The 12,394-nt window shown below is 40.0% G+C and overlaps 1 protein-coding gene across 5 annotated transcripts in view; it reads right to left on the bottom strand.

The window, feature by feature from the left end:
* Window positions 1-12,394, bottom strand: part of RAPGEF6 (Rap guanine nucleotide exchange factor 6) — a 263,794-nt gene that overhangs the window by 211,109 nt on the left and 40,291 nt on the right. For all 5 annotated transcript variants that reach the window (XM_006166893.3, XM_006166895.3, XM_006166894.3 and 2 more), the window contains one exon: window positions 9,941-10,024. In XM_006166893.3, coding sequence (XP_006166955.1) covers window positions 9,941-10,024 — 84 coding nt within the window. The remainder of the gene's footprint in view (window positions 1-9,940; window positions 10,025-12,394) is intronic.

Raw genomic sequence — 12,394 nt, 5'->3', positions numbered from 1 at the left:
TGGGGCGGGAAGCCACCCTAAAAAAAAACCCCCTAAAAAAAAAAAAAAAAAAAAGAAAAGACTGTTCTACATTATGATTAAGAATTTATATATATCCAAAGACATTACTATGAGAATGAGCAAGACAAGCCACAGAGTAAAGGTGTTTGCTATAAAAATAAACAAGCAAGAATTCTTACTCAGAAGGTACAATTTCTACTCTCAGTAACAAAAAGAGAACTTACTAGAAAAATGGGGGACAAACCTAAAGAGTCATTTTACGAATGTACCACTCATCACTAATGAAAATGTACCACTCATCACTAATCGGTAAAATGCAAATCATAGCTGATACACCTGACAGTCTCAACAGAATGACTAAAATTAAGCAGTCAAAAAAAAAAAAAGTGAAAAGACTATTAAGTATCAGTGAAGATGTGGAACAAGAGGAATTCTCACACACTGCTGTTAGGTGCGTAAATTGGTACATTTAATTGTAATTAACTGTTAAAGCTGAATATAGGTACATCCTGTGAGCCAATGATTACCTGCTAGATATACCAAGCAGAAATGCATACACAAAAGAGCGAACATACAGGGACATTTATGCTTCTTCACTTACAATACTCCGCAACTATGCAAACAATGAATACTAAACAATGAAAATAAGATAACTATATGAAACAACTTGGATTGATCTCATAAACATAAGTTGGGATAAAGAAGAACAAAGAATACTACATGACTACATTCACATTAAGTTCGAAAGTAAAGTAAAACCAAACTGCAGTGTTAAGGTATGCTAAAACTCTACAGATATACAAGACTAGTTAAAATGTAAGAAAATAGTGCTCTTTGGGGGAATAAGAGAGCTGATTTGAAAAAAGACAGGCAGGCTGCTTCTAGGAGCCAACATGGTTCAATTTCTTGATCTGGGCAGTGATTAGACAAATGTTCAACCTGTAATAACTCATTAACAGGTACATATATGTTATCTGAACTTTCACCATATATTACAATTCACAGTGGAAGAATTATAACTTTAGATCAATGCCTTTATTTGGGTCAGAAATGGGAAAAATAAAACTATGTTTTCACTTACATATGTATTTTAAAAATCACTACAAGGATATACAAGAAATTACTTCAAAGTATGATGCTTTAGCATGATTGACATTTTGAACCGAAGGAGGTGGCCACAGTGTAGTTTTCTCTAGCCTTCTCTGCCTTCCTTTCTATTCTATAGGTCATTGGAACTCTTAATTCCTCTTCCCTGAAGCAAGCCATAAAACTTGGAGGGGAGCAAGGAGGAAATAGATACCAGGAGTTAAAGCAAGGCTAACCCACATGAGAAATTTCCAGATTTGCATCCAGGGACCTCCCTCAGTATGCCCATGATCTGCAGCTGGCTGAACTGAGGGTGGACTGCAGCATCAACACCTCACTGGAGGTGCTGTTTCTTCCTGGCTTGAGGAAGAAATAAATTTAAAAACAAAACAAAGCAAAAAAGCTTTGGAGTGCCATTCTCTGACCTCCTCCCATCTCTCCTAAAGTCCCCATGTGACAGATGCCAAAGGGAAGAAATGAAATAGAGACACAGCAATAAATATGAACAAGCAAGCTTTGATGAGTTCCTTCTAGTTTATTACCTTATTAGATTACACCCCACTTTACACTCTGGACTCATTCCCCAAGTAACTGGGACTACGGGTGCACACTGCTTCATCTATTTTATACCAAACTTCTTTTTAAGAGAGCTTTTTGTTATAAGGCACAAGCACTCACTGGAGAGACAGAGACAGACAGACAGAAAGCAAGAAATCACCTCCCAGGGGAGATGGCCACACTGCAATTCCTTCTCCTCCATTCTTCTCTTGGGATTTGGGGTACACACACACGCGCGCACCTGGTGTGAGTTTTAAGCCACCAGGTCCAGAACTCAAACTGCTGTCGACTATGTGGGAGTCCAGAGACATAAACATTATGCCATCTGCTGGTCCTTGTCTTAACTTTTTAACAGTATGAATTTATTACTTTTTCTTTTTTTGAAGAGGTTTTTGCTACAGGGTGTGTGCGCTCGCCAGACAGACAGAGACAGACAGAGAGACAGAAAGCGAAATCCCCCCCCCCCAGGAAGGATGGCCACACCGCAATCCCTTCTCCTCCATTCTCCTCTAGGGATCCTGGGCATGCACGCACACGTGCCTGGTGTGAGTTTTAAGCCACCAGGTTCGGGACTTGAATTGCGGTTGACTACATGGGAGTCCAGCGACATAGCCATTTTGCTAACTGCTGGCCCTTATTACTTTTTCTTTTTATAGAGAGGATTTTTTTTTTTTTTGCTATAGGGCATGTGCACTAACCAGAGTGACACAGAGAGACAGAGAGAAAGCAAGCAAGAAATCATTCCCGATAAGAGGTGGCTATGCTGCAATCCCTTCTCCTCCACGTCCTCCACCTGGTATCCTGGACACACACACAGACACCCAGCATGAGTTTCAAGCCACCAGGCCCAGGACTTGAAGCCATGTGGGAGTCTAGCAACATAACCATTACACCATCTGCTGGTCCCAAATTTATTACTTTTCAAAAAAAAATTAATTATATCTTTAGAAAATGGGACAATATACGGGCTGGCCCCATGACATAACAGTTAAAGGAGCCAGATTCCACATGGCTGTGTGGTTTGAATCCCGGCCCTGATGGCTTGAAAAAACATGCTGCATGTCCAAAATCTCAAAAGATGAAAAAATGGAAGACAGGAGATTTTGTTTCAGTTCTCTCCCTGTCTCTCTGACTCTTTCTGGCAAGCACACATACCTCTGGCATATTTAAATTTTTTTTAAAAAGGTAAGAAATGGACAAGGCTAGTTACCTATTACCTTTCCCAATCCCAACGATAACCACAGTGCCTGACATGTAGCAGGCGCTAAACTAAGTAAATGTTTTTTTTAAAATAAATCATTGCTAAATGCTTACAATAATCTTTTTTTAAAAAGGTAAGAAATGGACAAGGCTAGTTACCTATTACCTTTCCCAATCCCAACGATAACCACAGTGCCTGACATGTAGCAGGCGCTAAACTAAGTAAATGTTTTTTTTTTTTAAATAAATCATTGCTAAATGCTTGCAATAATCTCTTTGACTGAAATATCTGTTCTCTCCTTCTTTGCCTAGCTAATCCTGCTTAGCTGCAGTGTCCATTTCCACAACTGCCTCTCCAGGTTGGTTTTCTTTCCATGGCACACAATACCGGGGCCCTTTTTAAGCAAAACAGTTTTAAATAAAGCCTGCACAACATGCTGGGACTACCTCAAGGTATACCATCTCACTTAGGGAGTGACCCTGAAGAAAGCTGGTGAAGGAAGCTACTCCTAGGAAATACAGCTTTCAGCAGTACACTTGGTTGTCCATTTTGTCTGGACAATTGAGTAATGGCCAGAATTACTCATCTTAACTGAAACATGGGTAGTTACTAATAGTTTGACTGAATGGTCAGGGACCAGAAGAAACAAGAATGGAAGACCTCTATTAAAGAAGTCTGGGAAGAGGTATACAGTCCTCTTTCAGAATGGACACAGACTTTGAGGCTATTTGTATTCCAGAGGAAGACTGTAGAGGAGGCTGTTAATCAGGTAGACAAAAAGACATGCTCATATGGATGCCTATCAACCTCATTTCCAGTCACTCCATGTTATTCAATTAGACTGTGAACAAAGTGGCCACAGAGGCAGAGATGGGGACTATGCAGAGGTTCAACTGCTAGCTACAGCTGGATGCCTAATCTGCCCACAGCAGAGACTAACACTAAGTCCCTGATATGACACCATCCCTTAAAGGGGCCAGTAAGCCACTGGAGGCAGGTTATTTACACTGGAACTCTCATATGGAAAAAGTAGGTATCTATCCTAACTGAAAGAGACATTCTGGGAATGAATTTGCCAGTAATTCTTCTGCCAGCACTATCATTCATAGCCATACATAATGCTTCACCTACTGTCTTAGCACTTCAGACAGCAGTATTATTATTTTAAGAGGCATCTTGCTATAGGGCACGTGTGCTGCCAGAAAGAGAGACAGAAAGCGAGAAATCACTCCCACAGAGGGGATAGCCATGCCACAATCCCTTCTCCTCCATTCTCCTCTTGGGATCTTAGGCACGTACACACACGCACCTGGTGTTGAGTTTAAGCCACCAGGTCTGGGACTCGAGCTACAGCCGACTACACGGGAGTCCAGTAATGTAGCCATTACACCATCTGATGGTCCCTATTATTATTTTTTTAGAGAGATTTTTGCTATCGGGCACATGTGCTTACAGGAAAGACAGAAAACAAGAAATCACCCCCCAAGGGGGATGGCCATGCCACAATCCCCTCTCCTTCCTTCTATTGGAACTTTGGGCACACACGCATGTACATGCATCCAGTGTGAGTTTTAAGCTGCTGGGTCCAAGACTTGAACCATGATCCACTCTGTCGGAGTCCAGAGACATAACCATTCCACATCTGGTAGGCATAACCATTCTGTATCTGGTGATCCCTGGACAGCATTATTTTTAGTCAAGGAACTCTTTGTAGCAACATTAAGTATAATAATGTTTGTTTCCTTCAGTACCCAGGATACATGGATCTCATATTCAAGGCATGAAAGTCGGAATGGTTCTTATTCTCACTGCAATATCAATTAACTCACTCAGAATTTTTGAACTCTTAGTGTCCAAAACAGCAGACTGCTTGTATCAGGTAGCAGAACAATGGGTCCAATGAATTAAAATACTTCCACCTAGCCAAGGTAGTAACAACCAGCAAAAGTGGTATGGACTAGCCCAAGTGATTGATTACGACTACCAAGGGAAAATTGAAGGATACTACGTACAATGAGGCCAACGTGACTGGAACCCAAGGGAGTCTTTTGGGCTCTCTACAATATACTCCCATGTCCTGTATCAGCAGTTAATAGAGGGGCCAGTAGATGGCATAGAGGTTACATTGCTGGACTCCCACATGGCCAACAGCAGTTCCAGTCCCAGATCCAATGGCTTGAAACTCACGCTGGGTGCATGTGCTTGCATCCCCAAGATCCAGGGAGGAGAATGGAGAAGGGATTGTGGTGTAGCCACCTTCTTCTCTGGGGGGTTATTTTTCACTTCCTCTCTCACTGTCTTTGGGACTTGAACCGGAGTATCCCTCTCTCTCTCCAGTGAGGGCCAGCGCCCTAAGATAAAACCTCTTTAAAAAAAAAGGTAATAGAAAGCTATAGCCACCAAAAAAGGCAGGACAGCTGAAGACCCTTTAGAAATGATGGTTTTGTTCTTGCTGTCAGGTAAAGAACCCAGAGCAGCTGAAGTCCCAGCTGAGAGTAGAAAGAAGGCAGCCAGTGATATAAAAAATGGTACAGAAATAAAGACTGTAATAGTTTTTCTTATTTTTCACTTTGCTTATTGTATATATGGTTATATTTTGTGTATTATTTCACATACAAATTGTTGGAAGTAGATTTGGTAAGGTAGTCTTTAATTAATGGAATATTCAGAGGCACTATGATGGAATACATAATTAATATAACAAAGATTGTTGGTGCTATGAATCTCTTTATTTTGGTAAGAAGGTCAGAACTTCTTATTTGTATCAAGGACAGTTGTGTCTTGTTAGGCAGAAACAATTGTTTTGTTGTTGAATAGAACTTTAAATTAGTTGGGAAGCATTCATATGAATGCTGAGTAGCTAAGTCCAGAACAGATAACTGTGCCAATTATTGTCTCTCAACTCCTAATATATTGGCTTTCAGTTTCAAATCTTCCCTTCCATTGTCCTACTCTGTAATAAAGGATATGGATTGTGTAAATTCTCTCTTTTGCATGCTGGAACTGTTAAAGCTTTATCAGTAGAGGGTGCCAGAGGGACACTGAAATAGGAAAGTTTTCCCTGCAAATGGGAGGTTTCTTGTATGTCTCCTCCTCTCCCCACTCCACCCGCCCAGCCTCAGGGTCTACCAGCTTTAAAATCCTAGTAAGTACTTTCCTTCCAACCTATTTTGATCAATGGACTGTGGACCAGATGTGGCCCAAGGCAACTCAGTGAACTCAGCTCTCTGTTGAGTTTCAATATACTCTCCAACAAAGTCTGAATTCCAGTCAAGAGTTCCCCTTTCAAGCTTATTCCTTCTTTGGGAATTCTCCCTCAGCAGAAGGGTATTATCCTTTACACTTATGTTTTGTTTTGAGAGAGAGAGATTTTTGCTATAGGGCGTGTGCACTTGCAGAGAGATCACACACACACACTCACTCACAAGAAATCATGCCCAAGGGAGGATGGCCAAGCACAATCCCTTTTCAGGGAGTGAGTGAGAAAGTAAGCTGCCAGGTCCGGACTCAAACTGTAGTCGGCCATGTGGTAGTCCAGCGTCCTTAACCACCACACCACTTGAAAACATGGCATCAACCCAAAAGACCCAGAACAGATGAATGGATTGAAAAAGTATGGCACATAAACACTATAGAATACTACTCAGTCATGAAAAACAGTAAGACACTGACATCTGATGGAAAGTGGGCAAACATGGAAGATTTAATGCTGAGTGAAGCAAGCCCGACTGTGAAAGAAAAGCATTGTATGTCCCCATTTAATATATAACATATGTCTGCACTCTATGGCAGTAATGGGAAGACTGGAAGGTATAAAGGCATGGAGAGCAAGGAGATACTAGAGACTGTGGAAGGAGGGTGGGCAATGGGGGGAGTGGGAGGGTGGAAATCAAGGGGAGAGAAAAAGAAGCAAAACATTTAATGAACACTAAAATGGAAAATTATCTGGTTATAATAACGCATATGATAATATCTTTGACTGGACTAATGTACAAGGTATCCATGCTAGGAAAATCCATATTGCATGCCGTAAAGATATGAAGTGATTTAATGTAAAAAATAAGAAGTGAAATTTCAAAACAATAAATAAAAAAGATTAAATTCTTTATTCATGTTTGCAGTAACACTCAAGATAGTTATATTAACACACATCATGACTTTTAAAAAAAATCTCATACAGTCATCAATTATTTAAAAAGTTAAACTTCACTGTGTTGATTATAAACTAGTAGCAAGTCACAGTAATTCATTAATGAATATTCATAACAGCAGGAGTAGGAAAAATATTCAAAATTAAAACAATTAATCTTATAACTGTAGGCAGTGTTAACCCAGTATATTCTATCTTAGTGACTAACCTCAATACAAATTCACTACTGTTAAAGGAACATCAGCCAAAGGCTTACTACATACTATATTTATAATAACCGTCAACTATATTTTTCTACTTGTCAAGAAGCCCGGGGCTAGCTCACTGGCACAGCATTAATGGATTGCTCAAAAGATGGATCCCACAGGACTACCCCAATTAGAATCTCTGGCCTGGTCCACTGGAGGCAGGCTAGGCACAAGGGCAGGTGCCCAAGATCCAATAAGTAGAAAACCAGAGGTGAAAACTTATCACAGTGTGGTAAGACCCTGTGGAGAGTTCTCTCTCTCTCATGCATTCTCTATCATTAATAAAGAGGGGGACAAGGGAAGCAGCAGGCCCAGCCTCTATGTAGCAGTTGATGGTGTACCGGAGGGCAGAGGTGGGGGCCACATGCTGACTGTCATTCAAGTCCTGGGCCCAGTCAGCCTGAAGACACCAGGCACATGAGAACATGCCCAGGATCCTTGGAGGCTAAAGAGCTGGAGTGAGCGTGGGTGACCCCTGTGGAGGGTGCTTCTCTCTTCCCACAACCTCTGGTTCATGTGCACATGTTTTACCATGAATTAAAAAAAAAAAAAAAAGACACAAATTTCATTTATCCAAAGGCCAACAATGTGAAGTTTTAGGACTCAAGACAGGACTTTAAAAAATGGCATCTAGGGCCAGTTCCATAGTGCAGCCATACAGTGCTCCTCTAGAGAAGCCAGATTCCATGGTATGAATCACTGGCTGGGTCAGATGAAAAACATGCCAGGCACACACATGAATGTCCAGGATCTAATGGGCTGGAAGTCTAAAAGAAGGCAATTGCAGCATAACCAGATGCCTTGGAGGGTGCTAGTCACTCTCTTTCGCTCCTTCCCTCTCACTTTCAGGTGCACACACTTTCTATAGTGAGTAAAGGAAAACACCTAGCATCTAGGCCTAATTGTGGTAGTACGGATGGAAGGGCACCATTGTACAATACTGGAACCACATGGGATGCCCAAGTTCAGATCCTAGGTCAACCTGAACATGCTGGGCATGCTCATGTGCACTTGTAATCCTACCTGGTTGGAAGGCATGGGGGAAATCAAGGTGTGGTGAGGTATAAGGGTACCTATGGCCCTCCTCTCACAATAAAGAAACAAACTTAAATGACATCTAAACTCAGATGCCCCATACCACGATATAAATATACCTATGTGTATATATTTGTGCACATATGTATGTATACATATGTATACACATGTGTGTGCATATGTATATATAGTTAGAGTGCACATTCATGAAAGAGGCGAGGAGAAAGCATCCCTCAAAGGGAATGGCCACCCACAAACCCTTCACCTCTGTATCTTCCTCCTTTTAGGACTTTAGGTATGCACATGCATGTACCTGGCGTGTTTCTCAAGCTGCCAGGTCCAGACCTGGAACAGCACTAGTGGACATCTAAAATCTGGCTACCTCAACCAGCAGGCCATGGAGCTAGCCCCTTTAAACCTAAATGTAAAAGTTAGGCCTGTAAATAAACCTAGCCACAAACAAGTCTTATTTTAAAAGCTTAGAAGTCTCTTCTCAATATTATGGGGAAAAAGTCAATGAAAAACAAATTTCTGTCACCATAGCATACTAAGGCCCCAAAGTTTTTAAGAACTGTTAACATCTTTCCAACACCTAAAAATCTTATAAACCTAAAGTAAAAAGTTTGCCTTGAAAAAAACCCTAGCCACAAACAAGTCTTATTTTAAAAGCTTAGAAGTCTCTTCTCAATATTATGGGGAAAAAGTCAATGAAAAACAAATTTCTGTCACCATAGCATACTAAGGCCCCAAAGTTTTTAAGAACTGTTAACATCTTTCCAACACCTAAAAATTATGATGATAATAATTAGCAATTACCTATTATTATTATTTTTTAGTTTTTGTCATAGGGCACATGCACTCACCAGAGACAGAGAAAGAAAGTGAGAAACTACCCCCTGGGGGGTATAGTCATGCCCAAATCCCTTCTCCTCCACTCTCCTCCTAGGATTTTGGGAATCCACGCACACACGCCTGGTGTGAATTTAAGCTACCAGGTCCAGGACTTGAATTGTGGTCAAGCATGTGGGAGTCCAGTGTCTTTATCACCACGCCACCTGCTGGTCACCAACAGTTACTTTTAAAGCCAGATACTGTTCTTAAAACTTCCTATAGATTCTTAACTCAGTTTTTTCTTAGAACTAGTCTATGAAATACGTTCTATTTTTATCCTCACTTGACAAATGCGGAAACTAGATTCTTAACTCAGTTTTTTCTTAGAACTAGCCTATGAAATACATTCTATTTTTATCCTCACTTGACAAATGAGGAAACCCAGACACAAAGAGAGCAAGTAATTTGCCAAAGTGGGAGAACAGAGAATTCATGCATTCTGGCTGGAGACTGTAAACCTTGACAAGCTCCTGTTAAGAATGTTGAGTATTATATCTTGCTAAAGCCTGATGATGATACTTGAGTCAAACAGGTAGAAGATACTATGTCAGTATGTCTGAGTGTAAACCTGAAGATTATACACTCAGAAATATGAGATACTAATTGATTCCTGGCAAGTACTTTCCATGGTATCAACAAGAAAGACATTTTAAAAAAATGTACCACCTACTGAGGGAAAATACATATTATACACAAAACAATTTAACATAAGAAAAAAACAGTTATAATGTTAACTATGCATATGCACTGAATAGCAAAATATAAACTAACCTGCAAGGAGGCAACACCATGGAGTCTTTCACAAGCACAGACCCAGAAAGCAGGATATACCAACATCTAGCAATAGTTTCTGAACTGTTTGAACAAATAAGCAAATAAATGAGTAAATAAACGTGCTCACAAGTATACAGATTCAACATGACAATATAACATATTACATAATATAAATAGCAAATATATCATAATATTGCAAATAACATGATAATACTGCAAATAATAAAAAATTAAGTAACATTACTTATAAACTTGAGATATTTTTTATATCACCTATTTTCATATTTCCCATATTGTCCACATGGCAGGGGGGAAGTATGACATGTGAACACGGTGTACGTAAAACAATGTTGTTGTTTTTAAAAAAAAAAAAAAGAATTATTTTTGGGACCAGCAGATGGCATAATGGCTATATTCCTAGACTCCCATGTAGCCGACCGCAGTTCGAGGCCTGGACCCTGTGGCTTAAACTCATGCCGAGTGTGTATACATGCGTGCCCAAGATTCCGAGGAGAAAGGATTGCAGCATGGCTATCCCCACCTTGGGGGTGATTTCTCGCTTTCTCTCTCTTTCGTCTGTCTTTCTGGTGAACGCACGTACCCTGTAGCAAAAATGTCTCAACAAATATTTTATTTATTCATTTATTTATTTTAATTTGACCAGAGAGAGACAGAGATAAAGAAAGGGGGGGGGAAATGAGGAAGCAAGCCACCAGGTTCAAGACCCGAACCGTGGTTGGTCATGTGGGAGTGTCCAGTGCCTTAACCACCATGCCAACTGCTGGCCTACCATATAAGGTTTTAAAGCCAGATACATGGGCTATGTAAAACCATCTAAGTAAGGTTTTATATAGACCATGTTCACATAGGAAAAGTATTAATTGGTTGTGTCAGAAAAGTCACGACTTAATTTTTCTGTTCTAAACAAAAGTGTGTCATGATTTTTCAAAAAAATCTAATATATAATCACTAAGGTACAGATTTTATATAGACCATGTTCACATAGGAAAAGTATTAATTGGTTGTGTCAGAAAAGTCACGACTTAATTTTTCTGTTCTTCTAAACAAAAATGTGTCATGATTTTCAAAAAAATCTAATATATAATCACTGAGGTACAGATTTCAAAACATATGTATATGTTTATTAGCCCAATCTTATTATATCGTTACTTTCACATTCATTTTTGTGTCTAGATCATTAGACTTGATAAAGATTAACTTAAATGTTATACAACACAGGCCAGCAGGTGGCATGGTAGTTGTAGCACTGGATTCCCACACGGCCAAATGCGGTTTGAGACCGGGACCTGGTGGCTTATTTTCTCCCGTTCCCTCTCTCTCTTTCTATCCTCTCTGGTGAGTGTATGTGCCCAATAAGAAATTAAACAAACAAACAAATTGAAATACACAACTCTATAGGAAAAATTACACAACATATATGAGAAATTTCTATTTCTGACCATTTGTTGATGTATATTTAAGACAATTTCTTCAAATTCATGTTTCTTAACGTTTGATCTTCATTTTCAATTACAATTGAAATTCGTTTCAATTTTCAATTCAGTTTGAATCATCATGACCTGTTTATATTTTATTATGACACATATTAATACACTACCTACCCAATCTTCAAGTTTCTATATGTCTCAGAGAAAAAAGAATGTCAACATATTTAAGTCCATCAGCAATTAGTGTGATCAAATCTCCAACAAAAATCTAGTGTCTCTTGGGACCAGCAGTTAGAGTAATGGCTATGTCTCTGGACTCCCATGTAGTCAACCGTGGTTCGCGTCCCAGACCCGGTGGCTTAAACTCATGCCGGGCACGTGTGCGTGCATGTCCAAGATCCCGAGACGAGAACGAAGGAGAAGGGACTGTGGCGTGACCATTCCACCTGGGGGGTGATTTCTCGTTTCTGTCTCTCTGTTTCTCTCTGTCTGTCTGGCGAGTGCACACGCCCTATAGCAAAAAAGAGAAACCTCTTTAAAAAAATCTAGTGTCTCTAGATCTCAGTTTGTTTTATATAATCTCATTTCCTTTTTTGTTTTTGCTCTCTCAAAAGTTTTTATCTACCACATACTAGGCTTCAAAATTAATTACAATATATGAAAGATTCTATATTCCTTCCTTTGAGCTGCAAAACTATACACATATATACTTATCCACTTGATATGTCAACTTGTATATCTAAAAGACAACTTGGGCCAGACAGTGGCATGATGGTTAAGGGAGCTAGCTCTCCATGGTCAACTATATGGCTAGAGTCCGTGACACACTGGGCACATTTACATGGCATGCCAAAATCTTGAAGGGAGAAATAGAAGAGAAGGGATTACATACAGTAGGGCTATCTCCCATGGAGGGTGCTTTCTCACTTGCCACTTCTTTCCCTCTCTCTGGCAAATGCATGTACCCTCGCGGGGGGGGGGGGGGGGAAAAACCTCTCTTGGA

The sequence above is a fragment of the Tupaia chinensis genome, unplaced genomic scaffold (assembly GCF_000334495.1).
Source record: "Tupaia chinensis unplaced genomic scaffold, TupChi_1.0 Scaffold144346_1, whole genome shotgun sequence".
NCBI classification, from domain to species: domain Eukaryota; kingdom Metazoa; phylum Chordata; class Mammalia; order Scandentia; family Tupaiidae; genus Tupaia; species Tupaia belangeri.
Note: the sequence above shows the minus strand (reverse complement) of the source record. Positions and strands in the feature narration are given on the sequence as shown.